Here is a 22666-nt window from a genome sequence, read left to right on the forward strand (position 1 = left end):
AAAAAATTAAATGAGATGATGGGTGTGAAGCAGGGTGTGGCTGAATGTAAGCATTCAATAAATATTCAGTTTTAAAATTGTAATCTCAGCCTTCCTGCCCTGCAGAGGCTACACCCTGGCAGGACTGAATCTCCTAAATCTCTGCCGCTTACCCTAATCTTTTGCACCAATTCAGTCTCATTCCTTCACCCAGGGTCTACTGAGCGCCATCCCTTGTGCTGGACTCTGGCTACTTAAATAGGAATCAAGCCAGGTCCCTGCCATTGCTCAGCCCGCAGCCGAGTGGGAAAGAAGCTCTCAAAAGCAGCAAACAGGCAGTAATCGAGGTATGTATCTGCTTTTGTAAGGGCAAGGGGGGGGAGCGAAAGTCTGTGTCTGAAACTTGGGTGTGAGGGGTTAGGAGTAATCCAGGCAATTGGCACTGCCCGTTTAAGAGCACGGGAGCAAGAGGGGAAGGGGACTCCAGGTGCAGCCCTAAGGCCCGGGAAGATCTGCGGGAGGCGGCAGGACCCAGGGCGTTGAATGCCCGGCCACAAGATCAACCTCCTCCCATTGGCGAAAGGATCCCCTAAGAGCGTGTGCCCAGAAGGGAGGCCTCGGCCTGGTCAAGTCCTCTAGCAGGAAGGGTCCCAGACAGTGCAAAGCAAATGCAGGAGGACCCCCGCCCTAGCCGATGGGAAATGCCCCAGCCGTTGAAGGCGGAAGTAACGGCCTGTAGGCAACGGAACTCCCAGCGTTCGCAAAGGAGGGAGGAGCCGGAAACTCAGGGCGCGACGCCTGTGGGCCCAGTGGTGAGGCAGCCGCTGTGGGGGGCGGGCCCAGCTTTCCAGGGCAGGTGATTGGTCGGCCCCGGTGGCGGTGGCGGCGGCGCGTGCGACGGTCACCTCGGTTTGGGTGAGTCCCTGGGTTCGAGTCCGGGCCCCGCCAGCTGCCAAGTTGCCTCTCGGTACCGGGCTGTGACTCCCTCTGGCCGGCCCTGCACTCTGGCCTCTCGCGGCGTCATCTGGAGGGATAGAGCCAGGCCGAGGACTCCTTTTGGGAGAGTTTCCGTTCTTCTATTCCGTGCTGTCCGGCCAGGACCCCTCAGGGACTTTTGTAGGGCAGGGGCGAATCATGCATGGCCTAGATGACCCCATGCCTAGAAAAAGGCAGTGCGGGGCAGTGGCGGCGCGCAGGGCCGAGTGAAGCAGATAGCGTCCCCGGGGCTAGAGCCCGGTAGCAGGGGTAGGGAAACGCGGAGGCTGCCAGGATGCGGACCCGGGGGGGGGCGCCGGATGCGGAGACGCGAAGGAGGGGGAACGGGATGGGGGAGGGGGATAGACAGGGAGGGAGGGTGGAGCGTGGGCGGGGCCTGGGCGGGTCGGATTTTAGGGAGTTGGAGGCGGGGATACTGGTGGAGAATAAGACCACCTGGGGCCAAGGTCCGAACACTTGGAGGCAGCACAATCCAAGGAATGGGTTGAAACAGCAGGAGCCCGCCAAGAACAGCCTTGAAGGAAGGTAAAGGAACAGCCCCAGTATCCAGGACATCAGTTTTTCTTTTTTTTTTTTCTTTTTGAGACGGAGTCTCGCTCTGTCACCCAGGCTGGAATGCAGTGGCACGATCTCGACTCACTGCAAGCTCCTCCTCCCGGGTTTACGCCATTCTCCTGCCTCAGCCTCCCGAGTATCTGGGACTACAGGCGCCCGCCACCACGCCCAGATAATTTTTTTTTTTTTTTTTTTTTTAGTAGAGACGGGGTTTCACTGTGTTAGCCAGGATGGCCTCGATCTCCTGACCACTTCAACCTCCCAAAGGGCTGGGATTACAGGCGTGAGCCACCGCGCCAGGCCCAGGACATCAGTTTCAAAGGTTGTGTGGTTCTTGGCAGAGCGGGAGCCCACACCAAGATAGTGCATGATAGGCCTAATAAAGGTACTTTGGATTTGGTCATTACTTTGGTGATGAACTGAAAACATAATGACTTTTTAAAATTTTTTATTATGAAAGCTTTCAAACTTACACAAAAGTACAGAAAAGTAGAGATAATAGCATACATACCATTATGGATGATTTGAATAACATACCATATGGATCCCAAGCACTCATCATCAGGCCTCAGTCACTCAGGAATGGCAACCCCTGGTTGCATTGCAAAGATATTAAGGCACACCTCAAGCCAGGTGCAGTGGCTTATGCTTGTAATTCCAGCACTTTGGGAGGCTGAGGCAGGCGGATCACTTGAGGTCAGGACTTTCAGACCAGCCAGGCCAACATAATGAAACCCCTTCTCTACTAAAAATACAAAAATTAGCCGGGCATGGTGGTGCATGCCTGTAATCCCAGCTACTCAGGAGGCTGAGGCAGGAGAGTCACTTGAACCCAGGAGGCCGAGGCTGCAGTGAGCCGAGATCACACCACTGCAGTCCAGCCTGGGAGACAGAGTAAGACCCTGTCTCAAAAAAAAAAAAAAAAAAAAAAAGGCCAGGCGTGGTGGCTCACGCCTGTAATCCCAGCACTTTGGGAGGCCAAGGCAGGCAGATCACGAGGTCAGGAGATCAAGACCATCCTGGCTAACACGGTGAAACCCCGTCTCTACTAAAAATACAAAAACAAAATTAGCCGGGCGTGGTGGCGGGCGCCTGTAATCCCAGCTACTCGGGCAGCTGAGGCAGGAGAATCACTTGAACCTGGGAGGCAGAGGTTGTGGTGAGCCGTGATCGTGCCATTGCGCTCCAGCCTGGGCAACAAGAGTGAAACTCTGTCTCAAAAAAAAAAAAAAGTTTCTTTTATGTTTAAAGGTTATAGAGGTTCAGTTATTCAAGATAAAAAGTTCTGGAGAGTTCTGCACAGCAATGTTGAACATACTTTACAGAACTGTACACCTAAAAATGGTTAAGATGATTAATTTCATGATATGTGTATTTAGCCACAATTTTTTCTTTCTTTTTACAGACAGAGTCTTGCTATAATTCCCAGGCTGACTTCAAACTCCTGGGCTCAAGCGTACCTCCTGCCTCAGCCTCAAGAGTAGCTGAGACTAAAGGCAAGCACAACTGCACCTGGCAAACCACGATTTTTAAGTTCCTTTTAAATTAAACAAAATCTAATGTTTCAAATCAAGAAAAAGATCTGACTTCACTTGTGCAATGGAAAGTAACTCACTGGCCAAGTAGAGGCCTATGGAGTTGTATTTTTCACTGTAGAAGCTCTGGAATGAACCTGTTGATTTTGATGCTCAGAGCACTGGACCTGGCCTGGGATGGAGGTTAAGCACTGGAGGTACCCTCTGGTTTACACTAGAACCAAAGGGTTGGTGCAAGTCAGTGCAAGTCAGATTTCTCCCAAATGTTCCTGTTTTCTTATAGTCTAAGGCTCACAGGCATGTGAATGAAGTGTGAATTCACCTTTCTCCCCACTCCTATTCTTTAGGGTCCACCTAAAGTGGGAAGTCTGTTTTCAAAATGACATCTACTCCATGCCTGTCTTGTTTCCCTAATGTACTTTATGGAAGTTCTTCACACTACTGGAGCATTGGCGTTACTTGTTAAGCAGCCTTCCACACCCTAGCTCTTTTCCAAGTGAGTCCCACATAAGTAGCCCTGGAACCTTCTTTCTGCCCACCCAAAAACAAAACAAAACTAGAATATGAGGAAGTAACAACCAGATTTTTTTAAAAATAAATTATAATTTAAAATAATTTTTACTTTTTTATTTAAAAAGTAGAGACATAGTCTCACTACATTGTCCAGGTTGGTCTTGAACTACTGGCCTCAAGTGATCCTCCTGCCTTGGCCTCCCAAAGTGCTGGGATTACAGGCATGAGCCACCATGCCTGGCCAGTTTGTTTTTTTGTTGTTGTTGTTTTGTTTTGTTTTGTTTGAGATGAAGTCTCGCTCTGTTGCCCAGGCTGGAGTGCAGTGGCATGGTCTCAGCTCACTGCAACCTCCACCTGCCGGGTTCAAGTGAGATTCTTCTGCCTCAGCCTCCCAAGTAGCTGGGATTACAGGCGCCTGCCACCACATCCGGCTAGTTTTTGTATTTTTAGTAGCGACGGGGTTTCACCATGTTGGTCAGGCTGGTTTCGAACTCCTGACCTCGTGATCCACCCACCTTGGCCTCCCAAAGTGCTGGGATTATAGGCATGAGCCATCGCACCCGGCGAGTTTGGGGTTTTTGACTGCTTTTGTCTTCCTCCAGGGACCCTAGAACCAGTGTTTCCTCTGGAACTAAATTTTCATAATATGAGTTGGCACTTAGTTGAGAATTAAATTACCAATTGAATAAACTGCATAGAGAGTTATATTGGTTAATGAGTGATGGCTATTCAGGAAACTATAGAGGAACTGCCAGAAAAGGCCAGGCGCAGTGGCTCACACCTATAATCCCAGCACTTTGAGAGGCCGAGGAGGGAAGATTGCTTGAGCCCAAGAGTTCAAGACTAGCCTAGGCAACATAGGGAGATCCTGTCTGTACCAATACATTTTAAAATTGGCTGGGTGTGGTAGTGTACACCTGTGGTCCCAGTTACTGGGGAAGGTGAGGTGGGAGGATTGCTTGGGCCCAGTAGATTGAGGCAACAGTGAGCCGTGATTGCACCACTACACTCCGGCCTGGGTGACAGAGACCCTGTCTCAAAAAAAAAAAAAAAAAAAGGAAATATCTGTAGGAAAATAATGTTATTGCTAATATATGACTCATTTACCCTTTAACTTCCTTTTTTCTCATGGAAATGGAAACAATTGTGATTTTGCATTAAGTTAATGTTTTTTTTTTTTTTCAGGAATGTGGCCATCATATTATATCATAACTGCATAACTGTCTGTATACAGGAGATAATATGAAATGAATGAACCATTTTCTTACGTTTTCCTTTGTAGGGAAGATGGAAGAGTTGAGTCAAGCCCTGGCTAGTAGCTTTTCTGTGTCTCAAGATCTGAACAGCACAGCTGCCCCACACCCCCGCCTATCCCAGTACAAGTCCAAGTACAGTTCCTTGGAGCAGAGTGAGCGCCGCCGGCGGTTACTGGAACTGCAGAAATTGTAAGGAAGCTTTAACTCCTTGTCTTCTTTCTCTGGGCTAGGAGCTATGAACCATTCCGAAGGCTCTAGGCTTATGTCTACAGACTCTCCCTTCAAAGTAGACCCTTTGTAGGCTGATCTTCTTGCCCACAGGTTGGGAGGGGTAAATCCTGGCAGAGGTAGGTTTCTTTTATACCCAGAGCTTAGGAGAAGATGAGGAACTAGGGAGACACCAAAGTTTGAAACCAAAAGCTCAATTATTTGGTTAAGTTTTTCTTTTTTTCCTGGCAGCTGTACTGAGCTCTGTGGTTTAGGAACTTGTGAAAGCCACACCCAGACTTTCACTCCCCACATTTCCTGGGATGCTTGTGTTTGGCCTCTGCACTCTGAATGCTGGTATTGGTGTGGTCTTCCCATCTGCCTCCAGCCCAAATGTTTCTGTGGCACTCTTGGGAGTTCAAGACAAATAATTCCTAAGGGAATCTGAGGAAATGTCTTCCATACACTGAATTCTAGGTGCCAAGATGTGCAAACAGGGAAAGAGGGCAGGATAAGAGTGAGGCTGAGCTACTCTGAAGGCAGGGCTGATCCTTGTATTCTCAGTGCAGCATGGGCCTCTTCTGGGTCATAAATTAAGGAATTAGGGATCAGAAGAAACTACTAACAGCTGCATAGTTTCCATACAGTCTGCATTTTGCCCAGTGTTGCATCACTGGTTGTGTTTGGCAGAGATGGTTCCCTGTGGTTCTGGTTGGCTTGCAGAATACATTCCCAGGTCATTCCTCTCCCCATTTTTAAAAATGTAGTTATCTTCGAATAGGTAATACATTTATATGGTTGAAAATTTAAAATATACAGAAGAGGCCGGGCACGGTGGCTGACACCTGTAATCCTAGCACTTTGGGTGGCCGAGGCGGGTGGATCACCTGAGGTCAGGAGTTTGAGACTGGCCTGACCAACATGGCGAAAACCTGTCTCTACTAAAAATACAAAAATTAGCCTGACATGGTGGTACGTGCCTGTAGTCCCAGCTACTCAGGAGGCTGAGACAGGAGAATCACTTGAACTCGGGAGGTGGAGGTTGCAGTGAGCCGAGATCGCACCATTGCACTCCAACCTGGGCAACAGAGCTAGACTCTCTCTCAAAAAAATAAATAAATAAAATAAATAGAAGAGTATATGGTGAGGTCTTCTTCCCATTTCTGTCCCCTAGCTATCCAGTTCCTCTTCTGTATTATTGGTTTCTGGTGTATCCTTCCAAATATATATATATTTTAGACAGGGTGTTACTCTGTTGTTCAGGCTGGAGTATCCAGATCCCAGCTCACTGTAGCCTCAACCTCCCAGGCTCAAGTGATCCTCCCACCTCAGCCTCCGAAGTAGGTGGGACTACAGGCACACTCCATAGCACCTGGCTAATTTTTTTATATTTTGTAGGAACAGGGTCTCCCTATATTGCTCAGACTGATCTTGAACTCCTAGGCTCAACTAATCCTCCCACCTTGACCTCCCAAAGTGCTGGGATTTCAGATGTGAGACACTACGCCCGGCCCTTCTGAAGATATTCTATACATATATGAGCAAGTGTGTGTGGTAGTATGTGTACAAAAGCTTTTTTTTTTTTTACCCTATCACCCAGGCTGAGTACTGTGGCATGATCTTGGCTCACTGCAACCTCAGCCCCTCAAGTAGCTGAGACCACTGGTGCAGGCCACCACACCCAGCTAATTTTTATATTTTTGGTAGAAACACAGTTTCACTATATTGCACAAGCCAGTCTTGAACTCCTGAGCTCAAGTGGTCTGGCCGATTCACCCTCCCAAAGGGCTGGGATTACAGGCAGGAGCCACTGCGCCTGGCTTTTTTTTTTTTTTTTTTTACACAAGTAGCAGTATACTATATACTGTTCTGCATATTTATTTAGTGGTGTTTTGGGGGAGAAATTCTATATCAGTTCATAAAGTACCACATCATTCCTTTTTCATGGTGCTAGGTATTCCGTGGAATGGATACTTCATAATGCCATCAAGCCAGTCCCTCCTGATGGGCATCTGGGCAGTTTTCTTCTCTTGTGATTACAAACAATGCTCAGGAAATAACCACAGACAGACTTTCTTTCACACATGTACAAATATACCAGCTCTTTTATTCTTGAGATAAAAGACCATTGTGCTTTCATATGTTCTCTTTGGTGTGTGCCTTTTTATAATGAGCATGAACATGTATGTGTTTAAGAGAAACCAGCTGTGTTGGTTTCACTGCCTCAGTGGTTGAATTCCTGCCTTAGCATTGAAGAAATCAAGTGTGGGAGGTTATGTGGTATTTCCAAATCACTTTGAAACAATTAGATTCCAAAACGTTCTTTTTTTTTCTTTTCAGTTTCCCAAACTTTCTAGCATGTATTGTTTGAAAACAAGATAATGATAAAGGGAAACAAATAAATAAAATATATTAAATTGTAAACTAAGTGACCTTTTTTGAAAGTGAGACAGGAACTGGAGAAAGGCTTGGCATCTGAGAAAGCTGTATAAGCTGGGCACAGTGGCATACACCTACAGTCCGTAAAAAAAAAAAGTTCTCTTTAAAAACAAAAAAGGTGTATAAAGCAGAAATCTCCAGAAGCTGTCCTTGCTTTAGACTTCTCACTGCATCTCAGTGGCTCTTCTCTTCCACCCCTGGGGTCTTTGGATGAGGTGTCTGCTAGGCAGGAAGGTGTCAGCTCTCATCTGGGGTGGGATGGGGTAGGGGTGAAGTTAGCCTTTCCATCTAGTAAACCTTGGAAATTTCTTTAGATATTTTATTTTGCATTCTTAGGAAACTCTGAGGAAGGCTGAGTGTATTCAGAGGGGGTTTCGCTATTTAGGATTTTGAGGGGGCAGTCACTGGTTTAGCCTTGCAAAGGAGATTCCATCATTTCTTACTTCCACCAGAATCCCCAAGTTGCTCCCAAATTTGGAGCTTTCGAATTAAATGTGTCACATTATAGGGCGTCTTCCTAGAAGACATAAAGACCTGCCCTGGCCAGACGCGGTGGTTCATGCCTGATAATCCCAGCACTTTGGGAGGCTGAGGCAGGCAGATCACTTTAGGCCAGGAGTTTGAGACCAGCCTGGGCAACATGGTGAAACCCCATCTCTACAAAAAATGCAAAAATTAGCCAGGGGTGGTGGTGTGTGTAGTCCCACCTACTGTGGAAGCTGAGGTGGGAAGATCACTTGAGCCCAGGAGGTCGAGGCTTCAGTGAGCTGAGATTGCACCATTCCAGCCTGGGCAACAGAGCGAGACCCTGTCTAAAAAAAAAAAAGAAAAAGAGATATGTCCTTATGCCTCTTTTTTCCTTCCAGAAAGCGGCTGGATTATGTGAACCATGCCAGAAGACTGGCTGAAGATGACTGGACAGGGATGGAGAGTGAGGAAGAAAATAAGAAAGATGATGAAGAAATGGACATTGACACTGTCAAGAAGTTCCCAAAACGCTATGCTAATCAAGTAAGTGGTCCAGAGAAGATTAGACCCAGCTAATCTCACTCCCTTTACTATGCAGTCAAAGCCCACTGAAATAAATGCTGTCATAAAGAGAGGAGAATGAGGCAGGAAAAAGGAATAGGAACTGCAAAGAACATGCCAACGTACATAGAGCATATGGGATGATAAGAAGAGATGGCTTACTGTGCTATGGACTGACTAGGAATCACTGATGGAGTCTGTGGGTAGTAGGGTTTGGGAACTATTAGCCTATGCTGTTACCAAAGGCTGCCAGCCCACTGCAGAAAGCCCCTGAGCTATTGATATAGTAACACACTCCATATCCTTGTCATTTTTTTTTAGTTGTCACTGCACAGCTGTTCTGGATTGGGCCTGCCCAGCCTACCACTGACTCCTTCCACTTCCGTGGGTGGTAGAATCTTTCCCAGGCAGTGTACTATGAGGCCAGTCTTGAAATTTCACACTCAGGTGGTGGCAAGTGGGAAGTACAGCTGCCCTTGAATAAAGTGAGCCTGCCCAGCCACCCCAGACCAGCCAGCTGGCCAAGCTGAGGTTCAGGCCATGAAACAGCAGATCACTATAATAAATCTGACTCAGTGCCCTTTTAGATCCAGAGAGGAAACCAACATGGCTGTGGTACCATAGGGAAAGAGGCGTGGAGAGAGACTGTTCTTGTGGTCCAGGCGGCTCAGGTATTTCAGAAAGCAGGGTATGGGTCCACGTTAGGACGGAGGTCTACCTGCTATCATATAGTTGTGTCTAGAACCCAAGTATCTTGTCATCTCAGAATTCTCCCCTGCCTTTAGAATATGGTTCCTGGGCCTGAGTGTAATCCCAGCACTTTGGGAGGCCAAGGTGGGAGGATTACTTGAAGCCAGCAGTTCAAGACCAACCTGGCTAACATAGTGAGACCCCATCTCTTTTTTTTTTTTTTTTCTTTTTTGAGACAGAGTTTTGTTCTTGTTGCCTAGGCTGGAGTGCAGTGGTACGATCTTGGCTCACTGCAACTTCTGCCTCTCGGGTTCAAGCAGTTCTCCTGCTTCAGCCTCCCAAGTAGATGGGATTACAGATGCCTGCCACCACACCCAGCTAAGTTTTTGTATTTTTAGTAGAGACAGGGTTTCACCATGTTGGACAGGTTGGTCTCGAACTCCTGACCTCAGGTAATCCACCCCCCCTTGGCCTCCCAAAGTGCTGGGATTACAGGAGTGAGCCACTGCGCCCGGCGAGACCCCATCTTTAAAGAAAAAAAACCCAATAGAATATGGTTCTTGGATGCACTCCCACAACTCCTTTCTTTACCCCAAATACAGTACAGATAACATCCTCTGTGACAAAGTACAATTCCGTTTTGTTCAGTAAGCATTATTGAAAGACCTGCTCTGTGTTAAACTAGGCTATGACATGGGAAGATAGATGTGGAGCAGAAATAGCCCGTGTGCTCCTAGAATAGATGTAGAAGATGTTTTGTGCTATAAAAAAGTGAGATTCCGGCCAGGCGCGGTGGCTCACGCCTGTAATCCCAGCACTTTGGGAGGCCAAGGCAGGTGGATCACGAGGTCAGGAGATCGAGACCATCCTGGCTAACATGGTGAAACCCCGTCTCTACTAAAAATACAAAAAAAAAAATTAGCCAAGCATGGTGGCGGGCACCTGTAGTCCCAGCTACTTGGGAGGCTGAGGCAGGAGAATGGTGTGAACCTGGGAGGCGAAGCTTGCAGTGAGCCGAGATCACACCACTGCACTCCAGCCTGGGCGACAGAGCAAGACTCCATCTCAAAAGAAAAAAAAAATGTGAGATTCTTTCCAACCAAGGAGGAAGGAGGGGGTGTGAAATCAGAGAAGGGTTAATGAAGGAAGAGGCAGCCTTGAAGGATAAGTAGGACATTAATTATAGATTATAGTTAATAATTATAATCTATTAATTAATAGATAGAAGTGCAGTGCATTTTAGGGCATTCCAGGTAGTGGGAACAAACAGGCTGAGCACGAGGCCCAGAAGCGAGAAAGGAGTTTATGGTGTGCCCAGGAGCAGTTTGCAGGCCAGTTAGGGTGGAGTGGCATAGAGTTGGGGGAAGGAGTATGGCAGAAGAGATGTAAAGGGCCTCAAAAATATGTGCAGAGGCCGGGCACAGTGGCTCACGCCTGTAATCCCAGCACTTTGGGAGGCTAAGGCCAGGAGTTTCAAGACCAGCCTGGCCAACATGGTGAAACCCCATCTATTAAAAATACAAAAATTAGCCAGGTGTGGTGGGCACCTGTAATCCCAGCTGGGCAGCATAGGAAGATCCCATCTCTATATAAAATAAAAAATAAATAAAATAAATAAAAAAGAAATATTGCCAGATAGAATGGAAGAACTTAGCAGTGGACTGGATATGAGAGGCAGTATAAGGAGTGGTCAAGGATGTAAGCTTTGAGGTCACATAGATCTGATCTCAAAGCTAGGCTCTGTGTTGACCTTAAGCAAGATGTTTTAGCCACTCTAAGTTTTTTGGTTTCTTTTTTTTTTTTTTTTTTTTTTTTTTGAGGCGGAGTCTCGCTCTGCCGCCCAGGCTGGAGTGCAGTGGCGCGATCTCGGCTCACTGCAAGCTCCGCCTCCCGGGTTCACGCCATTCTCCTGCCTCAGCCTCTCTGAGTAGCTGGGACTACAGGCGCCCGCCACCACGCCCGGCTGATTTTTTTTTTATATTTTTAGTAGAGACAGGGTTTCACCGTGGTCTCGATCTCCTGACCTCATGATCCGCCTGCCTCGGCCTCCCAAAGTGCTGGGATTACAAGCGTGAGCCACCGCACCCAGCCAGTTTTTGGTTTCTTATCTGTAAAATAGGGAATAGTAATAGTACTTATGTCATAGGATTGGTAGAAGGATTAAATGAAATAATGTGCCTAAATACTTAGCCCAGAGTCCGAAAGTGCCCCACAAGTATTAGCTGCTACTACTATTTTTTAAACAGTTATATTGAGATATAATTCACATACCATACAATTTGCCTATTTTTATTGTAATAGTTTAATGGCGCCCGGCTGATTTTTTTTTTTTTTTGAGATGGAGTTTTGCTCTTGTTGCCCAGGCTGGAGTGCAATGGCACGATCTCGGTTCACCGCAACCTCCGCCTCCCGGGTTCAAGCGATTCTCCTGCCTCAGCCACCCGAGAAGCTGGGATTACAGGCACGCACCACCACGCCCGGCTAATTTTGTATTTTTAGTAGCGATGAGGTTTCTCCATGTTAGTCAGGCTGGTCTCGAACTCCCAACCTCAGGTGATCCGCCCACCTCGGCCTCCCAAAGTGCTGGGATTACAGGCGTGAGCCACTGCGCCTGGCCTAATTATTATTATTATTATTTTTTTTTTTTTTAGTGTAGTCACAAGACTGTGCAACCATCACCACTATTTAATTCTAGAACATTTTCCTTATCCCCAAAAGAAACCCCATACTAATTAGTGTCACTCTCCATTCTTCCCTGTAGCCCCTAATCACTAATCTACTTTCTGTTCCTATTTTGGACATTTCATAGAAAGGGAATCATATCATATGTGGACTTTTGTGACTAGCTTCTTTTACTTAGCATGAAGTGTCCAAGGTTCATTATGTTGTACCATGTATCAGTACTTCACTCCTTTATATTGCCAAATAATATTCCACTGTATGGATAGACTACATTTTGTTTATTTATTCTTCAGTTTATGGCTATTTGAGTTGCTCCCACTTTTTGGCTGTTATGAATAATGCTATTGTTATTTGATTGTTAAATTAATTTTATTTATTTATTTATTTTTGAGATGAAGTCTCACTCTCTCACCCAGGCTGGAGTACAGTGGCATGTTCTTGGCTCACTGCAACCCCCATCTCCTGAGTTCAAGTGATCTTCCTGCCTCAGCCTCCCCAGTAGCTGGGACTGCAAGTGTGTGCCATCACACCTAGCTAATTTTTATATTTTTAGTAGAGATGGGGGTTTCACCATGTTGGCCAGGCTGGTCTCGAACTTGTGACCTGAGCTGATCCACCTGCCTTGGCCTTCCAATGTGCTGGGATTACAGGTGTGAGCCACTGCACCCGGCCAAATAATGCCATTATTAATATTCATGTACTACAAGTTTTTGTGTGAGCATATGTTTTCATTTCTCTTGTGTATATACCTAGAAGTGGAATTGCTGGGTCTATATATGATAACTCTGTTTAACCTTTTGAGGAAGTGCTAGACTGTTCTCCAAAGTGACACCACTACTTTACATTCCCACCAGCAACATATAAGTGTTCCAACTTCTCCACAGCTTTGCCAACACTTGTTATTGTCCATCCTTTCAAATATAGCCATCCTAGTGGGTGTGAAGTGGTTTCTTGTGGTTTTGATTTGTATTTCCCTAGTGACTAATGATGTTAAACATCTTTTCTTTTCTTTTTTTTTTTTTTTTTTTGAGACAGAGTCTCGCTCTTTCACCCAGGCTGGAGTGCAGTGGCGTGATCTCGGCTCACTGCAGGCTCCGCCCCCCGGGGTTCATGCCATTCTCCTGCCTCAGCCTCTTGCATAGCTGGGACTACAGGTGCCTGCCACCTCGCTCGGCTAATTTTTTGTATTTTTAGTAGAGATGGGGTTTCACCGTGTTAGCCAGGATGGTCTCGATCTCCTGACCTCGTGATCCACCCGCCTTGGCCTCCCAAAGTGCTGGGATTACAGGCGACAGGCGTGATTTTTTTTTTTTGGAGAGATTGTCTTTGCCAGGTGGTGCGAATGGACAATTTAGTCTGCAACCTCTGCCCCCAGTTCGAGTTGTAGCTGGGACTACAGGCATCCACCACCACTTCCGGCTAATTTTTGTATTTTTAGTAGAGACGGGGTTTCACCGTATTGACCAGGCTCGTCTCGAACTCCTGATCTTGTGATCCGCCCACCTCAGCCTCCCAAAGTGCTGGGATTACAGGTGTGAGCCACTGCACCCGGCCTGATGTTAAACATCTTTTCTTGTGTGTATTGGTCATTTGTATGTCTTCTTTGGAGAAATGTCTATTCAAATCCTTTGCCCTTTTTTTTTTTTTTTTTTGAGACGGAGTCTCGCTCTGTCGCCCAGGCTGGAGTGCAGTGGCACAATCTTGGCTCACTACAAGCTCCGCCTCCCGGGTTCACGACATTCTCCTGCCTCAGCCTCCCGAGTCGCTGGGACTACAGGCGCCTGCCACCGCGCCCGCCTAATTTTTTTTTGTATTTTCAGTAGAGATGAGGTTTCACCGTGTTAGCCAGGATGGTCTCGATCTCCTGACCTCATGATCTGCCGTCCTCATTTTTTAATTGAGTTATTTATCTTTTTATTATTGAATTATAAGAGTTTTTAATATAGTCTAGATACAAGTTTCTTATCAGATACATGATTTGCACATATTTTCTTTCATTCTGTGGGTTGTCTTTTTGTCTTCTTGGTGATATTGTTGGCAGCACAGAATTTTTAAATTTTGATGTAGTCTAATTTGCCTAGATTATGCTTAAACTCTAAGATTCAGTAACGGAGTGGTGATGCCATTAACAAGGTTATGAGATGCAGAAGGGAAGGGTAGGTGTTTCAGGGGTGGGAAGTACTTAGGCAACAGAAGGTAGTTAATTCCATTCTGGATATACTGAGTTTTCGGTGCAGAGGAGACAAACAGAAAGAGATACCAAGCAGATATCTGGCAATATAGATGGGTGTGGAGGAAAGAAGTCTGGAGATGAAGGAGCATTAGGAGGCATCCTCTTAGAAGTAACAAGTGAAGCTATAGAAATAGATGAGATCCACCCCAATGGGAACAGCATCTAAGAGAAAAGGGGGACTTAAAACAGCCCCCTGAAGATTACATATTTTGGGGGAGTGTGTGGGGGAATGCTTAGAGGGAAAAACAGAGTAGTGCTATGTCATGAGGCCAAGGGAACAGGTGTCACGAAGGGAGATGTGGCTGGTAGCATTACGTAAGGCAAGGAGTAGAGTGGGGAGGATAAGAAAGAGGTATGGGAGGCCAGGCATGGTGGCTCATACCTGTAATCCCAGCACTTTGGGAGGCCGAGGTGGGTGGATCACCTGAGGTCAGGAGTTCGAGACCAGCCTGGCCAAAATGGTGAAACCCTGTCTCTACTAAAAATACAAAAATGAGCTGGGCTTAGTGGCGTGTGCCTGTAGTCACGGCTACTAGGGAGGCTAAAATGGGAGGATCGCTTGAACCCGGGAGGTGGAGGTTGCAGTGAACCGAGATTGTGCCACTGCACTTCAGCTTGGGCGACAGAGTGAGACTGCAATTCAAAAAAAAAAAGGAAAAAAAGGAAGAGGTATGGGAAGAGGTCAGAGGGCCTTCAGTAGGACTGTGGGGTAGCAAATCTGGACGGTGGCTGTCAGATTGAGCAAGAAGGCAGCATCAAGAAGTATTAAGTAGTTTTTAAACTAGGAGAAAGTAGAGTAGCTCAACAGAAATGCTGAGTGACAAAAAGTTTTTTTTTGAGACAGGGTCTCACTCTGTCGCCAAGCTGGAGTGCAGTGGTGCTATCTCTGCTCACTGCAACCTCCATCTCCCACCTTCAAGTGATTCTCCCACCTCAACCTCCCGAGTAGCTGGGACTACAGGTGCACGCCACCACGCCCGGCTAATTTTTGTATTTTTAGTAGAGACGGGGTTTCACCATGTTGGCCAGGATGGTCTCGATCTCTTGGCCTCGTGATCTGCCTGCCTCAGCCTCTCAAAGTGCTGGGATTATAGGCGTGAGCCACTGTTCCCGGCCACAAAAAGTTTTTTTTTAAGATTGGGAGTGAGCCAGGCGCGGTGGCTCATGCCTGTAATCCCAGCACTTTGGGAGGCCAAGGCAGGCAGATCACGAGGTCAGGAGATCAAGACCATCCTGGCTAACACGGTGAAACCCCGTCTCTACTAAAAATACAAAAAATTAGCTGGGCGCAGTGGCGGGCGCCTGTAGTCCCAGCTACTTGGGAGGCTGAGGCAGGAGAATGGCGTGAACCCGGGAGGTGCAGCTTGCAGGGAGCTGAGATAGCGCCGCTGCACTCCAGCCTGGGCAACAGAGCGAGACTCCATCTCAAAAAAAAAAAAAAAAAGATTGGGAGTGAGTGCCTAAATGGAAGGAGAAATGAAAGATTCAATGGGAGAGATTAATTGATGGGACAAAGTCTTTTTTTTTTCTTTTTGAGACGAAGTCTCGCTCTGTCACCAGGCTGGAGTGCAGTGGCGTGATCTTGGCTCACTGCAACCTCCGCCTCCTGGGTTCAAATGATTTTCCTGCCTCAGCCTCCTGAGTAGCTGGGATTATAGGCGCCCGCCAACACGCCCAGCTAATTTTTGTATTTTTGGCAGAGACGGGGTTTCACCATGTTGGCCAGGATGGTCTCAATCTCTTGACCTCGTGATCCGCCCGCCTTGGTCTCCCAAAGCGCTGGGACTACAGGCGTGAGCCACCTCGCCCGGCCCATGGGACAAAGTCTTTACAGATGGAAAAGACTGAGTGGAAGAGTTTGTCTTCCCAAATTAATTTCACCACATCACTGTTTTTGTTGGTTTGGTTTGGTGTTGTTTCGTTTTATAAGACAGATTTCCTAACATCCTGTAGTACAGTATTTGGGGCATCAGTTTGGGAAATGCTGGTCTAGTCTAAGCATCTCAAGGTCAGGGATCTTATTCATCTCTGAGTTGTGGCCATGGAACGTAATAGTAATGATGATAGGAGGAGATGGACAAAGTAAGGAAAGGAAGAGGGTTCATCACCCTGACCCGGGAGGTGAGGCAGTAAGCATGGTGTGGTTGCAGGTGGAGATGGAGGAGAGAAGCCGAAGTTCATAGTCAGTGGCCCCCATCATCCTGTCAGCTGTGCAGGAGACACAACCAACTCCCTAGAGCACATGGGGTGGAGGTGCCACTGTCAGCCTTTTCTGCCCTCATTCTTTTTTTTTTTTGAGACGGAGTTTCGCTCTTGTTGCCCAGGCTGGAGTGCAATGGCACCACCTCAGCTCACTGCAACTTCTGCCTCCTGGGTTCAAGCAATTCTCGTCGCTCAGCCTTCCTAGTAGCTGGGATTACAGGTGCCGGCCACCACACCCAGCTAATTTTTTGTATTTTTTAGTAGAGATGGGATTTCACTATGTTGGCCAGGCTGGTCTTGAATTCCTGACGTCAGGTGATCCACCTGCCACAGCCTCCCAAAGTGCTGGGATTACAGGTGTGAGCCACCATGCCTGGCTCTCTGCCCTCATTCTTTCACTCGGGTTTTTAATCTACACACAGGATATTAATGCCTTGTCATTGTAGACTTTCGAGTAGCACACCCCTGCTGATCTTTAACACTATTTTTTGCATTTCCAGTTGATGCTTTCTGAGTGGTTAATTGACGTTCCTTCAGATTTGGGGCAGGAATGGATTGTGGTCGTGTGCCCTGTTGGAAAAAGAGCCCTTATCGTGGCCTCCAGGGTGAGTAGCTGCCTGCCCCCTATGCCAGTAGGCCTGGTCTGTAGTGGGAGGGATTCTTTGTGCTCCATTTTCCTCATATGCCACAACAGCTGTGCCTGGAGTGGAGCTTGAAACACTTTCCTGCAGGAAGGTTTGTTGAGAGCCATCTTTGGTCGAGTAACATTCCTGCAGAATGAGGAGGCAAGAGGGCGAGGAGACCTTGAGGTCTAATAAGAATGGTAACTTTCTCTCCATGCAGGGTTCTACCAGTGCCTACACTAAGAGTGGCTACTGTGTCAACAGGTTTTCTTCACTTCTGCCAGGAGGCAACAGGCGAAACTCAACAGCAAAAGGTACCTACATAGAGTGTCTACTTATTGATCAGTAAAAGACAGTGTAATTTGCTTTAAAGACCCACTTTGATAGCTTATCTTTGTTTTTTGTTGTTGTTTTTTGAGACAGAGTCTCACTTTGTCACCCAAGCTAGAGTGCAGTGGCACCATATGGGCTCACTGTAACTTCTGCCTCCTGGGTTCAAGTGATTCTCCTGCCTCAGCCTCCTGAGTAGCTGGGATTATAGGCTACACCCGGCTAATTTTTGTACTTTTTGTAGAGAGTGGATTTCACCATTTTGGCCAGGCTGGTCTTGAACTCCTGACCTCAAAGTGATCCACCCACCTTGGCCTCCCAAATTGCTGGGATTACAGGCATGAGCCACTGCACCCGGCCTGAAAGCTTATCTTTGAAACTGCATGTAGACACCATCCTGGCCCCTGGACCAAGGACCTCCCCTTCAAGGTCAAGCGTCCCCAGTTGCAGAATAAATGCAGCCCCATGAGGCCTGATGGTCCATAAATTCCTGAATTCAGGTCAACATGCCTTTGGACTTCTATTACGGGATAATAGATGCAGATTTGGGGGGAAACGTCCCTGAGAGAATACTAAGCATAATGGTACAGCCAGCTGATGCTGGGGCTTCCCTGCCAAACTCCCTTTTCTCCTTTCTCATTGTTGTAACCTTAGCTTCTTCCTCCCCACTGGGCCTAGCTGAGTAGACTAAGGTCATGGAGGAGAAATAACTTACCCGTGGTTATTCAGAAAGCAGAGCTGGGCTTGCTTTCTTCTCTACCTGCTTAGGCTCCTTTGGTGGTTCCTCACGTCCTCTGTACTGAGCCCAGACTTCTTTTTTTTATTTTTTGACACAGTCTCACTCTGTGGCCCAGGCTCGGGTTCAAGGGCATGATCACAGCTCACTGCAGCCTTTATCTCTCAGGCTCAAGTGATCCTCCCATCTCAACTTCCTAAGTAACTGAGACTACAGGAGTGTGCCACCATGCCCAGCTAATTTTTTGTACTTTTGGTAGAGATGGGGTTTTGCCATGTTGCCCAGGCTGGTCTGGAATTCCTGGGCTCAAAGCCATCTGCCTGCCTTGGCCTCCCAAAGTGCTGGGACCATAGGTGTGAGCCACTGCACCCGGCCTTGCTCTGATTTCTCTATTGGCGTTTAGTACCTTTCATATGCAGGCTTTGTCCCACCCATCCCATGTCTTTCCCCTACTCCTTATACCCACCTTCTGTTCAGCTGACTTATCTCCCCACATGTGCCCAGTTCATTCTGCCTCTGGGCCTTTGCTCATGCCACATCAGTACTTGGGTCTGAAATGCCCTCTCTTCTCCCCTCTGCCCTGTTGTTTAAACCCAGCTGGTCCCAGAAGACTATTTGTATGGCATCTTTCCCTTGAAGCATTTCCTGCTGCTCCAGCCTTCTCTTTCTGGGACTCCTGTTGCTCTTAGTATGAGCTCTGTAATTTAGCTCTTAGTTCTTCTGTGATCATCTTATCCCCTTAACCAAATGGTAACTTCCTTAAAGGCAGGGAATATTTATAGTTAATATTCCCCACATAACACAGTGCCTATGATAGGAACTCAAAAAGCAGTTGTAAACTAAAATGGAAGATGACTTGCTTTTAAACCTCGTTGAGGTAAGTAAATGTGCCAGTTTATCTAAAACTTCAGAATTCTCACTTTGCTTAAGGTTTGCCTTGATCCATCTTGTGCTGTCTTACCCTGAGTCACCATGAAGCTGTAGCTGGTAGCCAGGTAGGGTTCTCTCCCCAGTGAATCCTTAGTTCTTAGTGCCAGTGACTGCTGCAAGCACTGAGGATTGTTGGACTCAAGCCTCTGGGATGGGGCTCCCTAGGTTGTGGTGGAGGGAACCTGGTTGGAAGAAGAACTCTGTGCTGACTTTCTGCTTTGTGTCCCCAGACTACAGCATTCTAGATTGCATTTACAGTGAGGCAAACCAGACCTACTACGTTCTGGATGTGATGTGCTGGCGGGGACACCCTTTTTATGATTGCCAGGTAGGGATGGATCCTCCTTTCGTGGCTCTTCCTGTCTTCTCCTCTCCTCCTGGGAAAGTGGCTCAGCATGTGGGTTTGGTACGTGACCAACTTCTTGGTGTGTACAGGATGTGGTATATCAAGAACATTATCTAATGCTCCCTGCATCTTTAAGTGTGTTTAAATTAGCTTAGTTTTAAAAGAGAAATAGGAGGAACTAAGAGAAACATGCAGTTCTTGAGAGGAAGAGAGAGAACGGCAGGGGTGTAGGCTGGAACTTGGTAGCAGCTGCACCCACCCCCTTATCTCTCTCCAGAGTATGGGAGGATTTCTGGCAGTGAAGATTGTGGGGCAAGGGGGTGGGGATGCCACCTTGTGCAGGCAGCCCCAGGAAGAGAAGGTGGAATTGAATGTAAGTCACCATCTACTAGACTCCTGCAACCACCACTCCTTCACCAACCACATCCTGACCCTGAAAATGGCAGGGCCTCCTTGGTATGACCCAGAACCTCAAATCTCAAAGGTTAGCTCTAGGAGGAGACGCCCCAATATTCTCCCCTTTAGTTTCACCTTACCCCCAACATTTTACTATTGGTGATTCTTAACAGGTAACAGCAGCAGTCATCAGGTGAGGCTGACTGAGCCCCACAGGCCTCCATCCCTGTTAACAACACGCTCCCTGTCATTGTCTCAGTTGTATAATGGTGGGTTTGGGGGTTTTGGTCCTTCCTTTTGCTCCCTGTCAATTAGTTTATCATAGTGGTTCTCAATGTGAAGTCTCCGGACCAGGCATATCAGAACGTTGTAGAAATGCACATTCTCAGACCTGCTGAACCAGAAGCTATGGGCCTGAGGCTGATGTGTGAACAGGCCTCCAGTGATCTTCATGCAGGCTGTTGCCATAGGCTGCTTCTTTCTAAGCCATTCCCACACACTAGGTTTCCAAAACACGCTAGGTATTGGTACTCAGAATTCTAAGGTGCATCTCATTCAAACAATAACAATCAAGATGTGCATTGCTAAGCACTTTCTGCATTAGCTCATTAAATCCCTTACAACACGTCCTTATTGTAAGGTAAGTACTATTATTATCCTTTTTTTTCTTTGAGACGGAGTCTCGCTCTGTCGCCCAGGCTCTGGAATGCAGTGGTGCGATCTGGGCTCACTGCAACCTCCGCCTCCTGGGTTCAAGCACTTCTCGTGCCTCCGCCTCCTGAGTAGCTGGGATTACAGGCGCTTGCCACCACACCCAGCTAACTTTTGTATTTTTAGTAGAGACGGCGTTTCACCATGTTGGCCAGGCTGTCTTGAACTCCTGACCTCAAGTGATCCACCCACTTTGGCCTACCGAAGCGCTGGGCGTGAACCACTGCACCTGGCCTGTCCTTGACATATAGATATGGAAGCTGAGATGCAAAGAAGCACAGGTCTTAAGTACCTTGCCCAAGTGTAGAACCAAGCCTACAACTCAGAGCATAAATTCAATCTAGAACATATTTTCCTTTAATTCTGCTGAAGGATATTTTATTACATGTATTCACAACCTATAAATTTGGTAACTAAAACCAAATATATTTTTATAATTTAAACAAAAGACTGTATGTATCTTTTTAAATTTCCAAAAGCAAAATAATTTAAAAGAATGAAGAGGCCCGGCGGGTGCGGTGGCTCACACCTGTAATCCCAGCACTTTGGGAGGCTCGAGGTGGAGAGATCAAGAGGTCAGGAGATGGAGACCACTCTGGCCAACATGGTGAAACCCTGTCTCTACCAAAAATACAAAAATTATCCTGGTGTGGTGGTGGGCGCCTGTAGTCCCAGCTACTGGGGAGACAGGAGAATCGCTTGAACATGGGAGGCAGAGGTTACAGTGAGCCGAGACTGTGCCATTGCACTCCAGCCTGGGCGACAGAGCAAGGCTCCATCTCAAAAAAAAAAAAAAAAAAAAAAAAATAGCATGGGGTGTTTTTGTTTATATTAGAGTTTGAAATGGAAAGTATTTCATCTTTCTGTTTCCCTTCTCTGTGGCAGACTGATTTCCGGTTCTACTGGATGCATTCAAAGTTACCAGAAGAAGAAGGACTGGGAGAGAAAACCAAGCTTAATCCCGTAAGTCCTGGTGTTAGGATCACAGAGTTCCTTATAGGGAGTAGTGTGGATTGGTCTGTTATCTAAATATAATCATTATGTATGAAATGATCTTTTTTTGAGGCAGCATGGTATAAAGGGAAGAGTATCAATCATGTAGATCTGAATTCCATTTTTGGCTTTTATTATTACTAATTTAACATCCTATGTTCTCACTCATAATTGGGAGCTAAGCTATGAGGATGTAAAGGCATAAGAATGATACAGTGGACTTTGGGAACTCTGGGGAAGGGTAAGGGGGGTGAGGGATAATTGGGTGCAGTGTACCCTGCTTGGGTGGTGGGTGCACCAAATCTCAGAAATCACCACAAAAGAACTTATTCATGTAACCAAACACTACCTCTTCCCCAAAAACCTACTGAAGTAATAATAACTAAAAAAAGACTAAAAAAAATTATTACTAGGTTAAGTTAATAATCTCACTTACCCTTAGATTTTCCATCTGAAAAATAGGATAATAACATCTAATTTACAGGGTTGTTATAAGAACCGAATTATATAAATATGCAAGTCCTCCTAACATAATACTTATGGTAGGCACTCAATAATAATCAGTGATTTAAATATGTGACAGCTATTTTCAGGGCATTTTATTAGCCCTGCAGATTGGCATTTGCTTGGATTGCTTACAAAAAATGTTAAAGCCAAGGGCCAGGCACTGTGGCTCATGCCTGTAATCCCAGCACTTTGGGAGGCCGAGGCAGGTGGATCATTTGAGGCCAGGAATTCGAGACCAGCCTGACCAACATGGCAAAACCCTGTCTCTACTAAATACAAAAACAATTAGCCAAGTGTAGTGGTGCACGCCTGTAATCCCAGCTACTTGGGAGGCTGAGGCAGGAGAACCACTTGAACCTGGGAGGCGGAGGTTGCAGTGAGCCAAGATGGCGCCACTGTACTCCAGCCTGGGCAACAGAGCGAGACTCTGTCTCAAAAAAAAAAAAAAAAAGTTCAAGGGAATTGGACAACCAGTTATAGGAGAATAAATACGATCAGTACTTTCAGTGATGTTATTATCATGTAGGTCCTGGAGGAACATGCATTGAGGAAGGGGAAGGCTGCTCTCTCTAAGACACTGGTTTAAGTGCTCTATGTATATAATCTCACTGAATCCACACAGCAACCCTATGAAGTAGATATGTGCTGTTATTATCCCATTTTACAGATGGGAAGATGGAAGTATATGGAGGTTAAATGATTGGCAGAATGGGATTCAAACCCAAGTAATCTGACTAGAGTTTGTAGTTCTAATCACTTAGTTATGCTGCTTCAGTCT

At 46.6% G+C, this 22666-nt stretch overlaps 1 protein-coding gene across 9 annotated transcripts in view; it reads left to right on the forward strand.

Annotated features, from left to right (window-relative positions):
• Positions 1 to 239: 239 nt before the first annotated feature.
• The window catches only part of SNUPN (snurportin 1), a 28186-nt gene continuing 5759 nt past the window's right edge, over positions 240 to 22666 (forward strand). The window contains exons 1-8 of one of the 9 annotated variants that reach the window (XM_058427806.1): positions 829 to 894; positions 2936 to 3026; positions 4861 to 5023; positions 8347 to 8491; positions 16817 to 16921; positions 17160 to 17253; positions 19166 to 19263; positions 21274 to 21363. In XM_058427806.1, coding sequence (XP_058283789.1) covers positions 4866 to 5023; positions 8347 to 8491; positions 16817 to 16921; positions 17160 to 17253; positions 19166 to 19263; positions 21274 to 21363 — 690 coding nt within the window. In that variant the 5' untranslated portion in view covers positions 829 to 894; positions 2936 to 3026; positions 4861 to 4865. Of the gene's footprint in view, positions 327 to 821; positions 895 to 1355; positions 1501 to 2935; positions 3027 to 3417; positions 3562 to 4860; positions 5024 to 8346; positions 8492 to 16816; positions 16922 to 17159; positions 17254 to 19165; positions 19264 to 21273; positions 21364 to 22666 lie in introns of those variants that run through there. The other 8 variants (XM_058427805.1, XM_058427808.1, XM_032175912.2 and 5 more) reach the window with 8 other exon arrangements.

This window comes from Hylobates moloch, unplaced genomic scaffold (genome assembly GCF_009828535.3).
Source record: "Hylobates moloch isolate HMO894 unplaced genomic scaffold, HMol_V3 SCAFFOLD_14, whole genome shotgun sequence".
Classification (NCBI taxonomy): Eukaryota; Metazoa; Chordata; class Mammalia; order Primates; family Hylobatidae; genus Hylobates; species Hylobates moloch.